The sequence below is a fragment of the Cynocephalus volans genome, chromosome 5 (genome assembly GCF_027409185.1).
Source record: "Cynocephalus volans isolate mCynVol1 chromosome 5, mCynVol1.pri, whole genome shotgun sequence".
Taxonomy (NCBI): domain Eukaryota; kingdom Metazoa; phylum Chordata; class Mammalia; order Dermoptera; family Cynocephalidae; genus Cynocephalus; species Cynocephalus volans.
Genome location: NC_084464.1, coordinates 145471960 through 145497720, shown reverse-complemented (window position 1 = coordinate 145497720; position 25761 = coordinate 145471960). Strand labels below are relative to the sequence as shown.

At 36.8% G+C, this 25761-nt stretch overlaps 1 protein-coding gene across 3 annotated transcripts in view; it reads right to left on the bottom strand.

The window, feature by feature from the left end:
- The window catches only part of GRM1 (glutamate metabotropic receptor 1), a 421403-nt gene that overhangs the window by 301776 nt on the left and 93866 nt on the right, over positions 1 to 25761 (bottom strand). For all 3 annotated transcript variants that reach the window (XM_063097650.1, XM_063097651.1, XM_063097652.1), the window contains exon 2: positions 5970 to 6219. In XM_063097650.1, coding sequence (XP_062953720.1) covers positions 5970 to 6219 — 250 coding nt within the window. The remainder of the gene's footprint in view (positions 1 to 5969; positions 6220 to 25761) is intronic.

Below are 25761 nucleotides of genomic sequence, written 5' to 3'. Positions count from 1 at the left end.
TGAGAAGATCGCAGTGTTGGGAGAGATGAGAGATAAAAAAAAAAAAAAAAACAGCACATACTGATAAGGGACAGGCATTTGAAATGTAAGGATCATATGCTTATAAATTGATTGGTCATGATGTAGTAGGAGGAGGACATGAAAAAGAAGGTTTTTGACTTCATTATATTTATTGGATGTTTACTTTGGACAGTGGAGAAATTAGAAGATGTAGGCATAATCCAACAAAAGGAGCTAGCAAATAAATAAATAAATATGGTATACCTAGGATTTCTAATCAGAGACCCCTAACAAGGTAGAATGTAAACTTACTGGAAGGGCTTCCCAAGATGAGGAAACCAGGGTAGAGGTCCAGGATAATGCCCACACTAGGCACACGACCGAAGTCAGGAGGCTCCTGCTCACCCTCAGAGAAGAGTGTCTTTTGGGGAGTGAAGGTCCCTACGGGGCTCTTCTACTGAGACTCAGCTATGATTTACCAGGTAAACAGGCATTTTGTGGTTAGACAGATACAAACTGAGGTAGATAAATATAAGTTCCAATCTTACAGATGAATTTTAGAGGTAGAGGCTGATTGAAGAGCATCAACCCTTATTAAACTAGGTAAAATTTACTGATTGTAGAATATAAAAGGGAAATCACGGGCTGCACTATGAGGCCAGCTGATCTCTCTAATGCTACTTTCCAAACTTTCTGACATAGTTATTGAACACTTACCACACCAAAACACTATGCTAGGCATAATGGGGAAATAAATACCTATATAAAACCTGATCCCTTCCATTGAGAGGTTGCACTTGGATATCTACGTTATCTATATGATGATATGGTGTAGTAGAAAGTTTGAGTCTTGTCTTCACCACTTATTAAATTTAGAAATTTAGGATAATTTTTTAACTTCACTACCTTTCAAACCAACCTTTCAGGGTTGTTTTTAGGACTGGAGATTAGAGCTTAGTACATCCAAATCCTCAACAATTGGTAACTATCATTATGTGTTCATACACATCAACTATTCTCAGTTTCACTTTCTTAAAACAAAACAATATAGAAATTAGAACAAATCTATCAGTTGACTGTTAGAATTTCAATAATTACACCAACTTTACAGAAATGTTACTCACTTATTACAAACCGGCTTCTACATAAGTATAACTGCAAAGACAAAGGCTGGTGAGCAAAGATAATGATATTGTGAAGTCTCGTGTTAAGATGCAATATAATGAGCTTTAAAAGAAGTTAAATGTCCCCTTTATTGAATTATCATATAAAATATCTAACACTAGGAGCAAAATAAAAAGGATTCAAAGAAATGAAGAATAACTAGAAATGTAAAATAATTTTCTCATGGGAGATACTTCAGCCAATTTTCCCAACAAAAGTGAATCTAAACAATGAAATAAATTCCTGGAAGAGAGAGTAAACTGAAAGGAAAGGTAATGCCAACATCTTTTAAGTAAAACAATCATAGCTCGACACACAGTATAACTTGCTGTTTAAGAGCACAGATTTGGAAGTCGCAGTGCTGAGTTTCAAATCTCAGCTCTAGCAATGAGGCACTTTTTGACAAGTTACTTTACTTCCTCATACATCAAAATGGGAATAATATTGGTATGTTTCTCATCACTTGTTGTGATTAATGAGTTAATATATGCAAAGTGTTTAGAATAGTGCCTACCATATAGTAATTCCTAAATAGATGTTAGCAGCGGCAGCAGCAACAGCAGCATCACAATCATCATTCAAATTCTTATTATAGATACGGCAAGTATAATTCCGAGAAGTATCTCAAAAAAGACCATTTCACAGAGCTGAGAAGAAATGATTCTTTTGCTCGATGATTCACTTGACTGTGATTAGTTACCTTGCAGAGAAAGGAGAACCCTCCTACACTGTTGGTGGGCTTATAAATTAGTGCAGCCATTATGGAAAACAGTATAGACGTTCTTTAAACAACTGCCTGCCATACGATCCAGTAATTCCACCGCTGGGTATACACCCAAAGGAATGGAAATCATCATGTCAAAAGGATACTTGCACTGCTATGTTCATTACAGTTCTATTTATGACAGACAAAAGTTGCAACCAACCCAAATGTCCATCAACAGACAACTGTATAAGGAAAATGTGATATACATACACACACACACACACACACACACACACACACACACACACACACAATGGAATACTATCCTGCCTAAAAAAAGAATGAAATTCTGCCATTTGCAGCAACATGGATAAACTTAGAGAGAATTACATTGAGTGAAATAAGCCAGTCACAGAAAGAGAAATACCACGTGTCCTCACTCATCAGTGGGAATTAAAAAATAAGCAAATAAGTAAAAACGTAAGAAAGATACAACGATCACAATAATCTGTTGAACTTTCAAAAAGAGAGAACAGAACTGAAGCCAACAGAGATGGGAAAGAGCGAGGGGGAGGAGGGCTGGTGAAAAATTGATAAAGGGCCACAAAAAATTATTACATTTTGTAATGTTGAACATACTTATTATCCTGATTTCAGCATCACATAATGCACGCAGGTATTGATATGCAATGCTGTACCTCACAAATATGTATAATCAATTGTGTTTCAATTTTTAAAAATACAAAAAAAAAAAAAATACTTGCTTGATGAGAATACTATGCCAATTTGCTCAAAGTCAAAGGTTTGATTCCTCTGTAAGTCTGCTGACTATATTCCCTGACCACAGATTAAGACACTAAGCTTATTTAATGAATTCTGGCTTTAACAAGGTGACTGCTGAGAAAATGTACATTGACCAGTCCAAATTCATGAATAACATTAGAAAAAATGAATCTAAAAATACATCCCTATTGATCATAGCTTAGTCATATACCTTAATATATAATAAATTCTAGGACTGGAAAAATACTTAAAGATGATTGGGAGCCAAATCTTTTATTTTTACGGAAAAATATAGGCTCAGAGACAGAAAGTCACTGAGTGAATAAGATCACATGATCACTTCATGGCAGAGCTATAACTCTTAGCCCACATTTTGTTTTGTTTTATATTTCCATTACCCCACATTCAATAAATATAGAATTTTTTGTTATCTCTGAGAACTTCCTTTTTCAAATTCTATTTTTCTATTATTATAGTTCATTATTCCATTATAAGCAACTCAGTCCCAATGACAGAATATGGGGCTTTGAAGGCTTTTGTAAGGACTTTGTTGTGAAAGAATGGAAAGCCACTTTAAAAAACTGAGCATGTAAGGTAAAGAGTGACATTACTTGAAGTAAATTTTTAAAATATCATTTCACCTTCCGTGTGAAGAATAAATAGCCAGGAAGAGCAAGGGTCAATTAGGAGGTTACTGCAACAGACCAGGTGAGGGGATGATGGTGATTTGAACTAGGATAGTAGCAGCAGAAGTAGTGATAAGTTTCCAATGTCTGGATATGTTTTGATGGTACACCAGCAAAAGTTCCTGATACATTGGATGTGAGGTATGAAGGAAGAGTGGGGTCGTGGAGACAAGGGTGTGTAAGTTTTCATTGAAGAAGTTCTAATTTTTTCTAGCTAAATCTCTCTTGCAGCAATCTACATGATGATGATTTAGTCATCTTCACCTGTATAAGAACAGATCCATCACAGCAGCCAGTGTCATACCATTCATTACGAAAGGAACTAAGCAATGGCTCCTGACCTCAAAGGAGTTGATCATTTGGTAGAGAAACCTCTTTAAATGGGAGGAAAGATATACTCAACAGCATTACTAATAGAGCTACAAGTAGCAGCTTGCGGTTAAACTGGGACCATTCAGGACATGTCTGCTGAAATGAGGGAACCATGCCCACTAAATGTCCATTAGTATGATCAGCAGAGCAGCATTTAGGACGAATTCATCCACAGGAAGAGAGATGCAATCAACTGGAGAGAAGTCTAATTCTAAGTATGGCATATGGTCAGTTGAATTTGTCCTCAGCTCAGCTCCCTATGGACTGATATCTTCATCTCAGGGAAGGGAGAGAGAACTGTGAAAAAAAATTTAAAAGATTGTTTTCTCCCAAATCCTCTATGATATGGGAATAAAAGCCAACACCACTTTGATAGGCCCTCATGGAAAGTAGCCCAGAAAGGCAGAGAGGCACCTTCCCTCACTTTGGCACAGAGCGTGGTAGAGCTTTGGCATCTCAAGAATTTCATGCATAAGCGGCAGTACCACTAATACAGGTAGCTATGTTCTTGGAAGCTCAGGTGTTTATGTGATGATAGTTCCCTGGCATGTGTCAGTAGAACCCAGCAGAGGTTGGACAGAGAAGAAGAGGAATTTAAAAAGGTAGCTATCACATAACCTCTTCATGAGCAAGCACATGTGAGAAGCTCAGAAATACTAATCTGAGTTCAGCTGCATAATTAGGAGGTGAGCAAGAGCCAGAAAGACTTAAGTTGCCTTACCATCCTTTCCCAGCTTTTAAATAACAGTGATGGAATGAATTTTTTACACTCCGATTACTCAATATAGCATCTCATATGATTACATTTCATAATTAGGCAGTCTATATACCCCAAAAGTTACACTTTTGCCGTATATATTTAAGATCTCCAGAATCCAGGTAGATAACCTCTTTGAAGATACTAAAATGAAGAAATTCTGCAAAACAGACTACAGTTGTTTTGAAAATGATAACCATGAGAACTTTTTTTAAAAAACAAGCACCTTCATAAAAGCAGTCATTTTACAAAAGCAACTGAAAGGACTGAATATCTGTACACCATCTGTCCTGGTGCATATATTAAGAACATTATTTTGTGTAACACTTCAATAATGCTGCTTATATCTTTTTCACTCCTAAAAGCAATAACGTTCCTTTTATAAATATTTCTTAAAAGCCCTGATTTCTTATGAACCTTTTAAGTGGTTTCACACAATTGCATCATGTTGAAGAGGCCAAAATGACTCTTCGTGCCATTGTGCCAATCTTTCCCAAATTCAGTAATTTTCTTAATCTTGAATTATACTTTGACCTTGGCTCCACAGCTCCTTATACCTGAAAAGTATCTTTTTTTTTCTTTATTCATTTATTTGTATTTCTACCCTACCTTCTTAATAAAAGTCTCTGGAGTATCTTAAGCCTCTAATTCCAGATGATGGTGAGATTAGTCTTACTACTACTGCAGTCATTACCACAAGCACAAGAACAGGAAGGAAAGGTCCAGTGAGGATGTTCACATCACTGCTACCCAGCTTCCAAGAGAAGAGGATCAGTGGTTGAAGTTCTTCAGTGTACAATAAAATTGTAACCTAATCAGTAAAGGGTATGGGAGGAGGCAAAGAAATTTGGAAGATGAATGTGACAAGATTGAAGATCGGTGAAGGCTTTCACTCAGGTAAACTCAGTAGATTCCTTGGAGAAATTTAGTTCTTACGTGCAATATTAGAAGAGAGCAAATTAAACAAGACACCTGTTGGGTCAAAAATTCTATGAAAAATACAATGATACTGAAAATCTATTCCCACAAAAGTGCATATGACCTCGAAAGAGAACAGAAATTTTGGAACCCACATGCAATTTCAAAGGTCACATGCTGAAATCATCACTGTTAGCCATCCCATAAGTGTGACAGGAGATTATCAGCATTATCAAGTTCTAAAGTTCAGCTCCAGGTCTTCACTTGTATTTGATCAACTCTTTAAATTTCAAATCTTAATATATATTTTCCATTTTTACTTCCACCTTCCATCCATCAATATCCCATTAAGATTCCTGTGCTTAGGAGGTAGGAAGATATGAGCATCACCTTGTTATTGCCTACTGTGTTCTTGTCTGTAGGAAGATGCCACTAGCCCCACTATCAATGAGACCCAGGGCTAATGTTCAGCTCAGCACTACACAGCTCACCCACCTTGGAGTCACAAAGTACAATTTTGTGAGAGCAAGCATATGTGTGCTAAAGTGTGGTGTGTGTGAGAGAGAGAAATCTATCGATTTACCTTCCAATGAGTGAGAACTCGCCCACGACGCCAAGGCGCCGCATGGCGCTCAGGAGTCCTCGGACAGTCATGCCTTCACAGAAGCAGACCACCACTCTGGCCTTGGGAAGCCGCTCTCGGAGCTTGCGCAAGAGTCGGTCAAAGCTCTTCTCCCCAGCATTGCTGTAGATTTTGTCTGAGTGGGCAATGCAGAGGCCTTCCTGGGCAGCCAACTCTTTGAAAGCGTCCATTCCACTCTCCCCATAATTCCCTGTCCAGAAACAATCAGAAGATGTTCAAGACAACCGTGGCAGCGACAGCACTTACAAATTGGAATAAGAACTCATTAGTCACAGCGAATGGTGAGGACAGACTCACCAATTAATTTGTAAACATAACTGGCACTGAAGGAAGATCTGGATGATTCAAAGCAAGTAATCAAATGTAATTAGACAACTCTGTGAAAGTAATGAAAAGCTATCTGAGCTAGGGCATCCAAAATGAAACAAGTTTTATCAAATGAAAGACTGCTGCCCTACTTTACAAACATGATTAATAGTGGTTGTCCCAGATTTTAACCACATAGGGAGATCAGCACACTGGAGTAGGGAGGTCAACAGGCACAATGAGAAGCCTGTTCATTTGAGGGCTTGCTCCAGCTGGCTGCCCGGTGAGGAGGCAGCTACTCACAGGTGACACAAAGCCTGCAACATTTCCATGAAGACTGAGTAAGCAAAGCAAACAGAACACCTGGCCAGATCAGAGATCAGCAGACGAGAAAGAGCTACAGGGCTTAGTCAAAATACATCATCCTCTGATGAACTGGTAGGATTGTGGGAGATTTGTGCCTTATATTTTGATTTGATTTGATATCATTCTTATGATAAAATACACTTTTAAAAACTAACTCATAGCAATCAATGAGATAAAGCTAATATCACTCTTTACCAATTTCCCATCTCTCTATTTCACTGATGACTTTAGCTCCCACCTTAGTAGCCTCTATGTTCCTACTCCTCTCCCCAAGTTTAGGGATTTTGATACCCATGTGGATAATACATCCAATACCATGTCATTGCAGTTTCTCACTCTCCTGCCTCCATTGATATTTCCTGTAACCCACACACTCCGTGGTCACACTTTTGACCTTGTTATCACAGATGTTTCTAATATCTCTGAACATGGATGTCAAATGCCTTAGTCTCTGTCTACCTTCTCTTATCTTTCAAACTCATATATTCTACTACCTCTACTGCAGTGTTTCTGCAACTTCATAAAAACTTCAAATCCGTTAACCTCCCTATTTTTTCTTCCATCCTCCCTCTCATTTCCCCCTTAGCCTGGCTTAGATCTAATAGCCTAACCTCATAATCACTCCACTGCAAATTCCTTAACTCTCTTGTGTCTTCCTGGCAACCTCTAGCATTAGCTAAACCCAATCATTCACCTATCCCATCTCTACACCTGAGCACCTAAACATGGCTGGAAAAAAACTCACAATCTTGCTAACTGGTTTTACTGAAAATTTACGAGCATACATATCAAAAGTGATACTCAATAGGGCAAGGAAATTATGCTACATTACTCCTGTAAGTAAATTTTCTTAGTCTCTTACATGATCATTTCATCCTTCAGATCTTCAAACTACTGACCCCACTGCCACTCCCAATCTCAGCTGGGATCCTCATTTCATATTTCAGTAAGAACACAGAAACAGACAAAAACAAATTCAGTTACCACTACAACATCTATGAACCTTTCTTCATTGGCACTCACATTATCTGTCATTGCTCCTGTTGCAAAGTTGAAACGTGTCTGCTTCAGAATAGAGCCAACCCCTGTTCACGGACACAAGATCTCACCTCTTTTTGTCTATTCAAGGATTTTCTCCTGCAATTGTTCCCTCTCTCTTGATTATCAAGTTCTCCCTCTTAATGGTGTCAACCAAAAAGAAAAATATCCCTGGACTCATTGTCCCACTTGAGTTAGTGTCTCATTCACTACTCCCATTCATAGCAATAATAGTTGCCTAGGACAATGTACTTGCTTCTTCATCTCCTATTCTCTCCTTTTTAGTATTTTTTCTCTTTTTAAAAAAATTGAGGTATAATTGATATACAAAAAATGTGCACACTTAATGTATACATCTTAATGAGTTTAGACATATGCATATCCATGATCTCAGAATCTTCTTTTCGTAAAACCTTGTCTTGTCAAGGTCACCAATGACTTCTCTGTTGCTATATCCTATAAATGGTTCTCTGTCTTCATCTTCATCAACCGCTTAGCTGCACTCAACAGTTGACCATACTCTTCTTGAAACACTTTATTCTTCTGATTTCTGTGGAACAACCCTCTCCTGGTTTCCTCACTACTCACTGACCATGCCTCAGTGCATTTACTAGACTTTCCTTCTCTGCTCAACCTCTAAATATTGTCATGCCAAGACTCAGTCTTGGGAAACTTTATCTTCTTCATTTATGCACTTACCCTAAGTATCTGCATTGGTCACAGGTGTTCAAATACCATTTGAATACCACAGTTGAATCCCAAATACAAATCTTTGGACTGAACTGCCCCTTGGAGCAAAAGACTAATATATTCAATTGCCTACATGACATATCTATTTACATGCATCTCAAACTTAACATATGTTAAATAGAATGTTTTCCTTCTCCACCTTGCAAATCTCCTTCCAGACATCTCCTATTAGTAAATAGTGCCTTTACCCACCAAGTTGCTCAATAATAAAATTTAGGAACTATTTGATTACTTGTTCTCACATTGCAGATCCATTCCTGTAGACCCTATCTCTAGAACATCCTCAATCCATTCACTCTCTTCTATTTCAAACTCTGCCACCTTAAGCCATATCTTCGGTCAGGTTTTCTAAAAACTGAGCCTACGATGAAAATTATTATTCAAGTAATTTACTGAGAAGAAGAGAAAGAGAAGCAGAGAAAGACAGGAGGGGAGAGCTAAGCACGAATGTCATCTCATCTAAAGATTAGCTTCAGGCTGATTGCACAAGGAAGTGCTAGAATGCATTATACTACAGAGTTAGTTCTACCTTTGGGCAAGGGGGGCCCCAATGTCATTCAATCATTGGTTAAGTTTCACAAGACAGGAAAGGAAGTATAGCCTTCCAGGAAGGGGACAGCTGGGATTTATAGTAGCTGGGAGATTGGTGCACCAAGCAGGTAAAGGGAATCTGGGTGGGCCAACAACAGCATCCTCTATACCAAGTAACTATCAGTTCTTACCTAGACAACCACTCTAGCCTCCTGATTGGTTTTCTTGCTTCCACTCTTGCTCCCAATGATTCATTACACACCTAGCAACCAAAGTGATCTCTTAAGGTATTAATCAGATTATGCCACTTCTTCACAGAAAGCTCCAATTGCTTCCCAACATACATGGAATGAAACTAAAATTGCTTCCCCTGGGCTACCAGTCTGAGCCTTCCAACTTCTTCAGTCCCATCTCTCACCACTTCCCCTCCCTCACCTTCTGCAGTCCCATGGCCGTCTTTCTCTTCCTGGAATACCCCAAACTTACCCATGTCTCTGTGTTAGCAGTTTTCACCACATGAAAAGATGTCTTTCTACCAGATGTTCTTGTCTATAATATCTCAAAATAAATATCACCTCCTCTAATTATTAACTCCTCTGAAAAGCCTTTTCTGATCAGTTAGCTTAAAGTAGCTTGCCAGTAAACCCTGATCACATCTCTTGCTTTTATCTCAATACATATATCTGTTCTTTTTCCTACTTTCTTTTTAATTTTTATTATTTATTATTAGCATATTCATAATTCCAAATCATGATTTTTCTTCATGCCATTTACCCAACCTATCACTCCCCAACATCCTCCCTCCCTGCCTGCCATCTCTAATATCTTTAGGTTTGTTCTTTCCTTCTAAGTTCAAGGTATTGTTGTGGTCTTTCCTTCCTTCCTTCATTCCTTTCTTCCTTCCTTCCATTCTTTCTTTCTTTTTTCTTTCTTTCATTCTTCTATCCTAACACCCAGTTATGAGTGAGAACATGTGATATTTCTCTTTCCTTGTCTGGCCTATTTCACTTAACATAATTTCTCCAGACTCATCCATGTTGCTGCAAATGGCAGAATTTCATTCTTCTTTGTGATTGAATAGTATTCCATTGTGTGTACATACCACATTTTCCTTATCCAGTCATCTGTCATTGGACATTTAAGTTGGTTCCATAATTTGGTTATTCTAAACAGAGCTGCAGTGAGCATAGGAGTGCAGGTATCCCTTCAACATGATAATTTCCATTCCTTTGGATATATACCCAGTAGTGAGATTGCTGGATCATATGGTAGTAGTTCTACTACCTGTAGTTGTTGGAGAAAACTCCATACTGTTTTCCATAATGGCTGTGATAATTTACAGTCCTATGAACAGTGTAGGAGGATTCCCCAAACCCCACATCCTCACCAGTATTGTTACTATCAGTCTTTGTAATAATGGCCAGTCTAACTGGGGTGAGATGATATTGCAATGTGGTTTTGATTTCCATTTCCCTGATGACTAGTGATGCTGGGCATTTTTTCATATACCTGTTGGCCATTTGTATGTCTTCCTTTGAAAAGTGTCTAGTCATCCCCTTTGCCCATTTTTTAATGGATTATTGTGGTTTTTTGCTTTATAGTTGTTTGAGTTCTTTGTATATTCTGGATATTAATCCCATGTTGGATGCATAGTTTAAAAATATTTTTTCCCATTCCATGGGTTGTCTCTCCACTCTGTTGATTGCTTACTTTTGATGTGCAGAAATTTTTAGTTAGATATAATCTCTTTTGTTTATTTTTTCTTTTGTTGCTTGTGCTATTGGGGTCTTACTCATAAAGTCTTTGCCCAGGTTTACTTCCTAGAGTGTTTCCCTTAAGTAATTTTGTGGTTTGGTGTCTTATATTTCAGTATTTAATCCATTTTGAATTGATATTGGTATATGGTGAGAGGTATAGGTCCAATTCCATACTTCTGCTTATGGATGTACAATTTTCCCAGCACCATTTATGGCAGAGGCAGTCTTTTCCCCAATATATGTTCCTGTCACCTTTGTCACAGATCAGTTGGCTGTTAGTATGTGGGTTGATTCTCAAATTTTCTATTATGTTCCATTGATCCGAGTTTCTATTTTTATGCCAGTACCACTCTGTTTTTGTTACTATAGCTTTGTAGTATAATTCGAAGTTGGGTAGTGTTATTACCACCAGCTTTATTATTTTGTTCAGGATCACTTTGGCAACTCAGGGTCATTTGTTGTTGCATATGAATGTTAGGATTGCTTTTCCTATTTCTGTGAAGAATGTCATCAATATTTTGATGGATATTGCATTGAATCTGCAGATTGCTTTGGGTAGAATGGACACTTTCATGATGTTAATTCTTCCCATACAAGCATATGGTATGTCTTTCCACCTTTTTGTGTCTTCTTTAATTTCTTTCAGTAGTGTTTTGTAGTTCTCATTGCAGAGATCTTTCACCTTGTTGGTTAAATTGATTCCTAGGTATTTTGTTTATTTGGCAAATATTGTAAATGGGCTTGCTTTCTTGATTTCATTTTCCACTAGTTTGTTATAGGAGTATAAAAACTACTGATTTTCAGGTGTTGATTTTGTATCCTGCAACATTACTGAAATTATTAATCAGTCTGAGAGTTTTTTGGTAGAGTCGATAGGTTTTTCTATATATGTAAGATCATGTCATTTGCAAATAGGACAGTTGGACTTCATCCTTTCCAATCTGGGTGCTCTTTATTTTTTTCTCTTGCCTGATCGCTCTGGCTAGTACTTCCAATACTGTGGTAAATAGGAGTGGTGAGAGTGGGCAACCTTGTCTTGTTCCACTTCAGGATATTGATGATTGATTTGTCATAAATGGCTTTTATTAAGTTGAGATAATTTCCTTCTATGTCTAATTTGCTAAGAGCCTTTATCATGAAGGGATGTTGAATTTTGTCAAATGCATTTCTCTGCATCTATTGAGATAATCATATGGTTTTTGTCCTTGGTTTTGTTGATATGGTGTATCACATTTATTGACTTGAATACATTGAACCGACCTTGCATCCCTGGGATGAATCCCATTTGATCAAGGTGTATAATTTTATGGATATGTTGATATATTCTGGTTGCTAATATTTTGTTGAGGATTTTTGCATCTATCTTCACCAAGAAAATTGGCCTGTAGGGTTTTTTTTTGTTGTATCTTTATCTGGGTTTTCTATCAGGGTTATGCTGGCCTCATAGAGTGAGTTTGGGAAAATGTCTTCTGTTTCAATTTTTTGGAAAAGTTTGAAGAGAAGTGATATTAATTCTTCTTTAAAGGTTTGAAAGAATTCAGCTGGAAAGCCATCTGGTCCTGGGATTTTTTGGTTGTTATTGGAAGATTGCTTATTACTGATTCAATCTCATTGCTTGTCATTGGTCTGTTCAGGTTCCCTATTTCTTCTTGGTTCAGTCTTAGTAGTGTGTATATATCCAGAAACATCCATTTCCTCCAGGTTTTCCTATATTTTGGCATACAGTTGTTTATAATAATCTCTAATGATTCTTCTTATTCCTGAGGTGTAGGTAGTATTTGGATCTTCTCTCTTGTTTTGTTTGTTTGTTTGTTTTGTTAACCTGACTGATGGTTTGTCTATTTTATTTATCTTCTCAAAAAACCAACTTTTTGTTTCATTGATCTTTTGTATTTTTTTTTTTTGGTCTCTATTTCATTTAGTTCTGCCCTGATCTTACATATTTCTTTCTGTCTACTATTTTAGGATTGGATTGTTGTAGTTTCTCTAGTTATTTAATGTGTAGTGTTATGTTGTTTATTTGAAGTCTTTCTATTCTTTTGGTGTAAGTGTTTATTGCAATAAACATCTGTTTTAGTACTGCTTTTGTAGTATCCCACAGGTTTTGCTATGATGCATCTTTATTTGTGTTAGTTTCAAGAATTTTTTTTATTTCCTCTTTAATTTCTTCTTGGACCCATAGGTCATTCAGGACTCTGTTGTGTTTCCATGCACTTGAGTTGTTTCTAGAATTTTGCTTCTTATTAATTACTAGTTTTAATTCATTGTGGCCTAAAAAGATACTGGGAATGATTTCAATTTTTTTTTAAATGTGCTGAGACTTGATATGTGACCTAACATGTGGTCTATCCTGGAGAATGTCCCATGTACTAATGAGAAGATGTGTATTATGTAGTTGTTGGATGAACTATTCTGTAGATGTCTACCAGGTCCAATTGGCCTAAGGTGTAGTTTAAATCCTGAGTTTCTTTGTTGATTTGTTGCCTGGAAGATCTGTCCAATGATGAGAGAGGGGTGTTCAGTTCACCCACTATTAATGTATTAGGTTCTTTGTCCTTTTTTAGTTCTAAGAGTGTTTGTTTTACATATCTGTGTGCTCCAGTGTTGGGTGCGTACACGTCTATGATTGTTATATCTTTTAACTGGATAGAATCCTTTATCATTATATAATGGCCTTCTTTGTCTCTTTTTATGATTTTTGGTTTGAAGCCTATTTTATTTGATATAAGAATAGCTATTCCTGCTCATTTCTGGTTTCCATTATTATGGCATATCTTTTTCCATCCCTTCACTTTTAGTCTATATGTGTCTTTATAGGTGAAGTGGGTCTCTTGAAGACAGCATATAGTTAGGTATAACTTTATGATCCAATCAGTCAGTCTGTGTCTTTTGAATGGGGAGTTTACATTTAGGGTTGTTATTGATAAGCATTGCTTTACTCCTGTCATTAGATTGCTTTTTGTTTAGATGTTTTAAACATCATTCGTTCTTTTCTTCCCTTTTTATTTTTCATCTTTAATGTTAGTTGGATTTTTGAGATGACATTATTTAGCTTCCTTCTCTTTCTCATTTGCACGGTGGATTTTGCTCTTTCTTGTAAATCTGTGATAGTGATTATCATTTTTCAGTTTCTGGATGCAGGACTCCTTTGAGAATTTCTTGAAGGGTTGGTCATGGAGGAGTAAACTCCATCAATTTTTCTTGGTCTTAGAAATACACTATTTCTCCCTCATTTCTGAAGGATAACCTTGCTGGGTATAGAATTTTGGCTGGAAACATTTTTCTTTTAGTATTTTGAATATATCATCCTATTTTCTACTGGCCTATAAGGTTTCAGATGAGAAGTCTGCTGTTAGTGATGGGAGCTCCCTCATATGTGACTTGATGCTTTTCTCTTGCTGCTTTTAGAATTCTCTCTCTGTCTTTGAGTTTTTCCATTTTGACTATAATGTGTCTTGGAGAGGATCTTTTTGGATTGAATCTGTTTGAGGATCTTTGGGCTTCCTGGATCTGAAAGTCTGCATCTCTCCCTATACCTGGGACATTTTCTGTTATTACTTCCTTGACTAAGTTTTCAATGTCTTCTTCTTTATCCTCCCCATCTGGAATACCCATGATTCAGATGTTTGTGTGCTTCAGGTTGTCTACTACCTCTATTAAATTTTCTTTGTTTTCCTTAATTATTTTTTTCCTTTTTGTGTGTGTGTGTCTGCCTGGATTATTTCAAAAAGACCATCTTTGAAGTCTGAAATTCTTTCTTCAGCTTGCTCTAGTTTGCTACTAAAGCTTTCTGTTCTGTTTTTTATTTCATTGAGTAAATCCTTTATTTCTAGGAATTCTGTTCCATTTTTTTAAGGTATTAATCTTTTTATAATTTTTTTTCTTCATATCCTTGATATTTTTTCTTGTTTCATTGTCTTCCCTAATTGATTTTTCTCTTATGTCTTTGAGTTGTCTTAAGATCAGTGCCTGGAATTCCTTTTCAGACATCTCAAGAGTTTTCTGCTCAATGGGGTTTGGTACTTGAGAATTACCATATTCCTTTGGTTGTGTCATTTCTTCTTCTTTGTTTGTAGTATTTTTTCATTATGTTTGGTCATCTTGTCAGACACATGTTCCTTCTATTACTCCGGGGTGGACTATGAGGGGTAAGACTTCCTCCTCTATTTGTAGGCTGTACTGGTGTATTGATGCAGTCAAGTGTGTGGTGGGCTACCTGGCTCCTGTTCAGTCAGTGGGCGAGCCTATCTGGTCTGATTTTTTTGTTGTTTATTTTTCTCTTCCCCCTTAATGTAAGTGCCATGAGAATACTTGCTCATGATTTGTTTAATGATGTACTTAAGATAGTTCTATATACTTAAACATACAATAAAATGCATTTGTTGTAACAGCCCAACAGAGAAATGGTCAAAGGTTGCAAATAAAATAAATTTAAACAAAATAAGTGAAAAAGGGTAATAAGCATATGAAAAAAATCACTGAATCTTTGTTCATTATTAAGAGAGTGCAGTTAAAACAAGACACTATTTTTCAACCTTTCGTGAGCATTGTAATAAAACCTAATAAGATTTTCCTGTATTTTTTAAAATAAAACTTTCTTTTTTCATCCTTCATAAGATTTATCAAATTAATGTATTTGCCTCTCAATTCAACCACCTTCAGTGGCCTAATTCAGTCCAGTGAAGCCCAAATTGAAGCATTAACACATCACAAAATCTTCAGCTCCATGGACTGTGGAAACATGTCACAGCTCAGACAAGAGGCATTGACTGATTACAAGGGAGAAAACTGCAGCTGGCAAGCAAATGCCTTACCCATCTGCAGAAGAGGGCATGAGGAAGGAAATAAGATGCCACTTTCTCACAATAAATGCAGGTTCAGGAATCTGCAAGGTAAATAAAACATCACCAGCAGATTCTCTCAGGAAAAGTCACTGTCAGCCTGTCAGAAGATTATGTTAAAAGGGGAATAACTTTATTGCTAAGGTGCCCACCCTTGAACTTCAATCATAAAAATGATTTTATTCCTTTATCAAAACACAAGCAGACTAAGTGAAAAAGAATGCTCTATGCATTAGAATAAGAAAATCATTTTGTTTTAAATCAGGTAAAGGCTTTAGATATGCACAATTCAAACCCCCAAGCTAAAATGTCTTGCCAATGGACATGAGGCTCATTGATGTTAGAACTGGAACAGTTCTATATGTCCTGACTCCTAGGTAACTGTTTATTTCTCTTAATAGCAAAAAACAATTAAAGGTGTATGTTTTCATAATCTGAAATAATGTCAGAATCAGCCAATTAGTTCCATGAAGTGTTTGTCCCAATTTCTGTATTTATGTGTTATCTTGTTTGGACAGGAATTCTTAATTATACAAATTGATAGAGAGCCGAGTATTATTCACTGGACCATGTTTAAATTGACCATTTCTTTCACGATGCCTAAAAGTTTCCAAATTCATGTATAAATTTCTATGAGCGTTGCCCTAATGTAAGAAGAACAATGATAAATTGTACTTTTATAAATATTTATACTTTAAAAATTGCTTTCATAAACATTGTCATATTCAACTTTCAAGATAACTCTTTTGTACCCTATTATATTGATAATAGTATTAGTTGCAAAGATATAAAATGAGAAGAAAACCACCTCCCATTGAGCTTAAAATTGTGTTACTTTCATTCACTAGCAACAGACCTAAGGACTTGACAAGGACAAATACAAGTATCTAATACAGGTGCTGCAGGTTAGGAATCAGAAAAACTGCTCAAAGAAAGTGCCATTTGTTCCAAGTCTTAAAATACAAACAGATTTTCCATAAATAGAAAGAAAACCAGAGGACATGGACTCTTTGGCCATCTACCAGGTTATGAGCAAGCAATGTCAGACTGAAGATAATACACTCAGCTACCAGCCCATCCTCTGTCTCTCCCTCTCTCCTCATTCTGTCACTCAGGCTTCCTCTTGCCTTTCCTGGTTGGATGAACTTATTTAGATATTTCTCTGCATCTAGTATCTGCAGCCTGAAGAGAGTTGTGAATATAGAGGATACCAACTTATAATAAAATACTTAAAAATAAAAAAACCATGTAACTGTAAACGCTCAGGGCTGATAGAGAGCTGCATATTTTCATTGTATTTGCAAATACTTTATTAAATTCACAACCTGAAAAAAATCCTGTGCTCTGCACTGTAAGAGCTGCCAAGAAATATCAGACATTGGCTCTGCCTTCAATTTGATGAATATTTACTATGTGTCTGGCACTGGGCTAAATGCCCAAACATTTCTTTTATTCATCACAACTCCATGTAGAAGTTACAACCCCTCTTTTACAGATGAGGACATGGAAGCTCAAAGAGATTGAGAAACTTGCCCAAGGAGGCACAGAGGTAGATCCAGGATTTAACGTCTAACTCAGAAGTTCTTATTGATAACCACTATTTTATACTCGCTCCTACAAGGGCTTATAGCATAACTGTGAAGTCATGACACAAGGACACAAAATACAGCAACAATACTGAGCTGTATGAGGGGTCTTCAAAAAGTTCATGGAAAGATCGTATTATCTTTTAAATCTATGTTTCTGCTAACTTTTTTAAGTAATCATATATATTCTACATAGGAAGTGAAAAATACCATAATACTAGGTTTCAGGATAAAAGAGCGGGGATAATCAGATAACACCTCTTGGGGAAAATAGGAATGAAACTGGGCCTTGAAGAATGTAAGCAAGGGCTTGGTATTCAGGGTGAATGAAAGTGAATGGGGATCCATTCAAAAGGTATTTTGAATGGATACAAAGGTATAATACAAAAGATATTTTCAGAAGCAATGAGTAGAGAAGTCCCACTGGAACAGAAGGTTCGTGGTTTATAGAATGACACTCTGTATATAACGATCTCTAGTGAGGCATCTGGCATGCCATTATGAGGTTGCAACATGGAAATGTGCTGTATGTTGCTGCATTGTAACAAATTTTATAACAGACTTTATCATCACTGTTACAGTGTTGTCTAAAACCTAGCAAATAAGAGAGAAAGAATAGAGCAGCACATAAAATATAAAACTTAATATGTTGAAAAATCTTAATTTCTATCTAATTATGTGACAAGATTTACAGAAAGTAAATTAAGATATGCTGTAAAACTAAGTTTCTGTAAAGAAGTGATGGGGTATTTATGTGGGAGAACATGGGGTTTACAAGGAAATCCCTATTATTTGAATAATAATAAAAGTATTTTAAAATAATAGAAATGGACAGTATTGTCTTTACAAGGGCAAAGTTAAGAAAGGCACTGAAAATGGGGGTAAAAAATGGAACTATCTCAGGAGAGAAAAAACAATGGTTGCAACTCTGAGTTTTCTAAGCTACATATGATTTTGAAGAAGTCAGATATGATAAGTATCCAACCAAATCAACAGAAATTCATTCACAAAAGATTTATTTGTAGTGATTTAGTAGCTAAGTTTCATTGAGTAAGCAAGACATGAAATAAACTTGCATTGGATTTTGTGATCACCTGTATGAAATGCCATCATGGCAAAAAGTAGGCACTGAAAATTAGGCCTTATGTTGATTTTTTTTCTTCAACTCCTAAAATATTGAGGCTATATTTAACAATCTGAGCTCTGTTTGGTGGCTAAAGTAACATACCAACCATGATGTGGAACTCAGTTCAAATCCTGTTTTCACATCTTCACATACTTTCTTGGTCAAAGACCTGCATTCAACAGTGCTCATCCTACATCAATTATACGAAGGGAAACATTCAGATGGGGAAAATATGTAGCTATTTCTTCACTTCCCTTAAAAAAGAAATGCTTTCACTTTGGAAAATCCACTAGTCATATGCTCTAGATGCCCTTAATCTCTCTCACTTTGTAAGAGTCCCAGGCTCCTCCTCCTGGTCTAGTCCCTTGGGTTACAGACTAGTCCCTGTTAACTGACTGCAGTGCCTCCTGGGACATCTTGGACAAATAAGATAATATTCCATTTTTGGAAGAATTCTGACAAAGGAAAATGATTTCACAGCACCTTCTGGAAACCTATTGTAATGTTCAACAACCATAACCATCATCTATCCTGAAATTCTTCTTTTTAAACCTAAATTCCTTATGATAAATATCTAAATTTATTTCCCCTTCATTCTCAGTGGAGACAGATATTGGCTAGTTTGAATTTTTTTTTTTTTTGGAGGGGGAGGGGGAGGAGAGTCCTTCTGGAAGTCTCTCAATTTCTCTTCTCCCAGTAAAGAAACATCTCCTATTACTTTAACTTTTCCTGGCAACACTTTAATTTGTTTCGTTCTCTCACTTTAACTTTTCCTGGCAACATTTTAATTTGTTCGGTTCTCCCACTTAATGTCATGGGTCTTCTGCCTTTATCCAAATACCTGCTGAGTCCTCTAACACAGTCAGCATTACAGGTCTGGTCAGTCAGGACTGAATGAGTCCTCACCTGTCTCAGGGTTCCCAGGGGGTAGCATGAAGAGAAATTTACAGGCAAGGTCAGTGAGCGAACTAGGTCACATAGGTAGTCACAGAGAACAAAACAGTATCACTTTTACCAGCAATTTCCCAGCCCCATCTCTAACTATCCAAGTTTTGGCAGGTACAGGCATAGCAAGCACCCTAATAGAAGGAGATTTACCACAAAGTAGCTGTATTCTTCATGCAGTAGAATTGAGGCCAAGTAATCTCTGTCTCTTTGCTTCATCATGTTCTCAGCTATACCTTATTGCCAAATCATTAAGAGGATCTTGGAGGCAGATCAACCTGGTTTGAATCCTGGATCCTGGATAAAGAGCTGGATAACCTTAAAGTATTTTCTTCCTTAAGCTTTGGTTCCCTCTTGTGTAAAATGGAGGTCATAATAAGCATCTCAAAGACTTGTCATGATTATTAAATTACTGTAAATGTGATAATGAATGTAAATTTCTCAGAACATTGAAAAATGCAGGGAATATTCTCCATGTCTTTCTTTAGTTTTAGACTCTAAAATGGGACATAAAGGTTTAGCACTGACCCGAGAGCTATACTTTTTTTTTTTTTCCATGTTCCTATTAATAAAACCCGAGCTCGTGCTTATTTCTTTAACTGCAATGCTTCATTCTCCACTCATGGTCACCTTGTTCCCAGCTTGTCTCTAGATGTTTTTCTGCCACACTTGCACAAAGCAAGACATTCCTTTTTTTCATTTTTGGGCTTTTGGTGTTCATATCCAAAAACAAAAAACAAGAAAGCACAACACACATCAAGTGTATGGTTGTCTATACTGAGTCTGTCATTAAATCTTTTTTAAATTACAGCCCTTTTATGTTTTATTGTACCCATTTTAGAGCTTTATACAATGGCCCAGTTTGTTGATTCTCTAACCTGAGCTCTTTATAAAATAGAGAAAGAAATCAAGAGAAGGCGAAATGTAAGTGGTTTAAAAATACAAAAGGAGATCATCAGTCTTGCAAATAATAACATGTTTCCATTGCAGTTCCCACATGCAAGAAGTAGGTTCACCGACAGTGCCTATCACCCTGTTCACTATCCCTATTTGTGTGGTATTGATATTCAGTCAAAACCAGTAAGGTTATATTTAGCAACAAGTTCAGAAAATGTACCCCAAAACACACATAAACAAACACACTAAAACTCCATATACCTTTTAAAGATAATACCCAATGTTGGCAAGAGTATGTGCTAATGGTAGTATAAACTGTTCCCATCTTTTTAAAGAAAACTTTGTAATATCAATACCATGAATCATATTAAAATTATGTTCATATACTTTGACTCAGAAAATAATTTCATTGTCTACCAAATTTCAGTTACAAAGATTTTCATCGCAGTACATAACTGGAATTTGGAAATAATAACGAACAAACAAAAAACTTGTGTCCAACAATGGGAGATTGTTAAATAATTATTATGTATTTATAAAAAGAATACATGCAATCATTTTCAAAGATGTTGTTAAATTATATTCAGTGTCACAGAAAATATTTAGGCCATGTTAATTTCAAAAATGATTAAAAATAGTATGCAAAATGCAAAGCCAATTTTTTAAAAAGTATATACATTTACATACAGAGAAAGAAAATTTAAAGAATAGCGTAAAAATATGAACAGTGTTTTATTTATGGTAGAATTATATGTAGTTATGTTTTACATTTTTATTATCTGTTTTTTAATTTATCTGTAGCAGTTATGTATTACTTTGTTAATAAAAGTAAGTTTGAAATAAAACTGTATAGGAATGAAAACCAAATATCATGCCCAGCATAGCTATTATAGGGTATTTGGGAAAATTTCCCAGAAGAAGAATAAACCTCTCATAACGCCTATGTAATAATATTTCTTCCTAAAGAAAATAAGAAATATTAATGTTATAGTGACTGCCCTTAAGCGAAGTTGGCCACAGGCGATGTGCCATTCCTGTGATATCTACATATTTGCATTGAAAGAGAATGTGTATCATACACAGATTTTCATTCAAAATCCTGAAATCTGATGTGAGTCCTCCTAATTTGTTTAAAAAGCAGTTTGTCTTCTGGGGTTTTTTTGTTGGTGGTTTGTTTTCCTTTTTTAAAATTTAATACTCAATGAGATTGAGTCTGGGAGATGGAGATGTCATCATCTACTGAGACTCTGCCCTAAAAAAATGTATAAAAGGCTCAGGACACCTCTCTGTTTCCTGTAACTTTCCTACAAGGACTGAGCTGCAGGCCTGGCGGTCTCTTCACCATAAGGAAGCTCCTCAGACTGAGGCCAGCATGGTTGACCCATTGAAGGCTCTCCTTTTGGGGCAATTCTGTTGTCTCATTTTATCATAATTTTCTCCATTTACAAATGACACAGAGACCTAGTAAAGTTACTTGCCTGAAAATTCTCACAGCTGCTATTTGAACTCAAATGTTTCTGACCCTGAAGCCCATGGTTCTTAATTACTTAACCTCCAGTATACTTTGCTTCAGACTCTGGTAGTTTTCTTTACATCATCCATTCTCACATTCCTCTTTACTAAAAAATGCCCAACTTTGTTTGGGGTGACTGTGCATAGTCAAAATCACCTACCTTCCCAGACTCGCTTGCAGCTAGAAAAGCAAATTGACCCCATTCCAAATAATGAGATTTAAGAAGTTGACAGGTAAGACTCCTGGAAAAATTCTGAAAATAGTCAAAAAAGTATGCCTCCTAGACCTTTTTGTCCCTTCTCCTTTCTTTATGCCAGTACATGGAACTGAGCCTGGAAGTGCAACAGTCATGTTGTAACAATAAGGGGTCAAATATGAGGATGAAACCTACACACACAGCAGGAGAAGCAGAAGACAGAACAGCCAAGATACCTGGCAGCATCACTAAGCTGAGTACCAGCCTTGCACTTCTGGCCTGTGGATGTCTTCTTGCAGGAGAAAATGAGTCACTATCTGATAAGCCACTATTAGGCTGGTTTTCCATTATTTGCAGATGAACACATTATGATACTTGTTATAAACTGAACATTGGTCTCTCCCCAATATTCGTATGTTGAAGTCTTAACTCCCAATGTTTTGGTATTTGGAGATAGGGCCTATAAGGAAGAAATTAAGGTTAAATGGAGTCATAAGCACAGGGCCCTTATCTGAGAAGATTAGCATCCCTAGGAGAAGAGACACCAGAGAATTGTTGCATTTTCTCTCTGCAAATATGAGCCAAAGGAAAGCCATGTGAGGACACAATGAAAGGTGGCCATCTCCAAGCCAGGAAGACAGCTCTCACCAGACACCAAATCACCCAGAACCTTGACCTTGAACTTCCCAGCCTCCAAAACTGTAAGAAAATAAATAAATAAACTGCAGGGAATAAATAAATTTCTGTTACTTATGCCACATAATCTATGATATTTTGTTATGGTAGCCCAAGCACACTAATAAAACACTTTATTTGACATTTCACAATAAAATGTCCAGGATGAGAGCTAGGAATCTTGACTGCCTCAAACTAGCTTAGACCCTGAGCTTTTTATCATTGTTTCTTCTTTTCTCATGTTTAAAATGTAGGGTTCATAGTAGGAGATCTTTAAGTTTCCTCATAGCACAAGCATTTGGTGATTCTAGAACAATATGAATCTCTTTCATAATCTAGAGCTTCGTGTCAAACATTCTTTATATTCTTAGTACTCAAAGGAGGCATCTGTTTAGCAGATTTTTTTCAACAGCTTTTTCCTTTCCCAATCTGATTTCTTTTACAAGTGTGTTACTGTAGGGGAGGAGAAAGCATTTGTTGTGCAATCATTTAAAATTTATCCTGCCTGCCGATTTATTTTTGCCAATACTCACTTTTAGGTATGTTGTCACTGAAAAGCAGAGAACAAGACACTGCCCTGCAGAATCAGCCAACATATCAGAAAACAAGGCCACTTACAGAAGAAGCTTATTAGGTGAACCTGAAATAATAGAAAGACATACTGCCTAGCATCATTAGACTGACATTCAGCAGGAGCCAGCTGTTCCCTTACCCCTCCAAATAGCTACTTTTAGCCACCTTTTGTTCAGTGGAATGAAATCAACCCTGTTACTAAACTCATGTTATCCTCCTATTTAACACCAATTTTTATATCTTTTTATATCATCATCAGTAAAAAATACCACTTAACCAAGTTAAAATAGATTTTACCTTGGGTCAAAAGGAAATTAGGGTATGGGGGAAAAAATGCCTTTAATTAAAAGGAAATGAGAATCTCTTGCAGTAAATGTAGTGAATTTAAAAGCCCTCAGATTTGGTCTTGTGGAACCAGGGCTTGGTTCTGTGTCATTCCAAGTAGGACCATGTGCAAATTACTGGACTGCCCTGGATTCCAATTTCCTTATCTGTAAAGTGGAGGGTTGAACTAGATAATCTCCGAGTTCTCTTATTCCGGGTCTGTTACCTTAGCCCAGGTTTCTTGAATCATGGTAGGAGAGTCTCGTTCCACACCACTTTGCATTTCAGAGCCTTAGTTTGACTTGCATTTCATCTGGATTCAGATTATGCAGAGGAGATTTCCAACAGCCTTGTCAATACTCTTGGAGTATGCCTTGGGTTGAATGTCCACCCCAAACTTAATTCCCACTGTAACTGTAATTATGGTAATTGAATGGTGGGGCCTTGAAGAGGTCATTGGATTTTGAGGACCCCACCATAGTGAATGTTTTAATGGTGGTCATGGGCATGGTTCTGAGGGCTTTAGAAGGAGAGTGCATGAACAGCTATCACTCTCTCTGCTTCCACTATCTTGCAACATGATACCCTGTATCACTGAAGCCACCACCAAGGAAGACCCTCACCAGATGCTTTCCCTGGACTTTGCACTTACCAGCCTCTGAAACTAGCAATAAATTTTGTTTTCTTACAAATTACCCAGCTTCAGGTATTTATGTTATAAACAACAGAAATGGACAAATACAGAGAAATACCGTTTGTTTACAGGAGAGGTAGCATTGCAGAATGGTGAAAAACAGGCACTCTGAAATCAGGGAGGTCTGGACTCAAACTATGACTCCCCTACTTACTAGCTGTGGGATTTGGGGCAAGCCAATTAACCTCTTTGAGCTTTGGTTCCCACAAATGTAAAATGGAGATAATAGTAACCACCTTTTACAGTGGTAAGAATTAAATGATTTTAATGCAAATATTTACATATAGTAATAAACACCATATGAAAATTTGTAATTATTTATTCAGGTAAAAATTTTTGAACTCTATGTGCTAGGTACCAAATGAAGCCCTTTACATCCATGTTATACTTTTGTCTTCAGAAACCCACAATGTGCCATTTCACATACGATAAAACTGAGGCTCAGAAAGGTTGCTTTTGTTTCCACATGCAGTAAATGGGAGAGAAGGAAATACAGCCCAGGCAGTCACTCCAGAGCCCACAGCCTTATTCAATATGCAGTGGGGGATGAGACACATGGGCAAAGGAGACCACGAAGAGGGGCAACATGCTGTGTCTATATGTGATGCTGAGCAAGGCAGAGTCAACGCAGTGCCAAGAATGCAAACAAGTAAATGTCACTGGGCATTTTATCTGCTCCTCAGGCCAGGGTGTTCAGGATAAGCCTTACAGATGATGCTATAAAAAGCGCTGGCAAAGGCCCCTCTCACCCAAGATGCCTCCTTCCCCTGATACCTAAAATTCTACTAGTAGCAAGACATTACTTTTCTCTTCTTCCTGAAAAACAAAACAAAAGTTCCTGGGAGAGTCTGCTTGATAAACTCTTTGTTCCATGCGATTATATTGGATTTCAGGAGGTATCACTGCCCTTCAACAGCCTCTGCAAGTAGAAGTTTGTATGTGTGTACTTTCTGCATTTCATTAAAAAATTATACATACATATGTAACATTAAAACTTTGAGGACCTTAGACATTATTTTGTCCATAATCCTCATTTTAAAGTGGAGGTCTGGAAAAGTAAAGAAATGTGCCCAAGGTCAGAAAGAAAGTTAGTGACAGCACTACGTTGAAACCCAGGGCTCCTACTTTTAGGGTTACCACTTTTTCCACCACATTGCCACCTAAAATATTCTGTTACCATTCAGAATTCTACACAAAAAGAGGACTATAACATGAGAAAAAGCTGTCTGGAAACCTACCTTAAGATTAAAGCACCCTGGGACAGTATGGACAAATTTGTCTTCAGCTACTGCTCAATGAAATAATCAATGAGATGTGTGCTCTCGTCTCAGTGCCTAAGTCTGAACTGATTAAAAAGGCACTTAAAGAAATAGACAGTGTTTAACTCTTCTAATTTCTGAAACATTGTATAATGTTTTAATAGCATTATTATAAAGCAACTTTCTTCCAAGGAGATTGACTAGAAAAGTGGCAAGAACTTCCATTCATCATTATCAGTAGTGCTAATAGTGCTCATTCCACTCTAAGAAGAGTTACTTAATAAAGAAATTTGAAGACCCATGATATAGATAAAATCTTGTGCATGTATTTATCGCTGTCTTGGAAGCTGAGGGA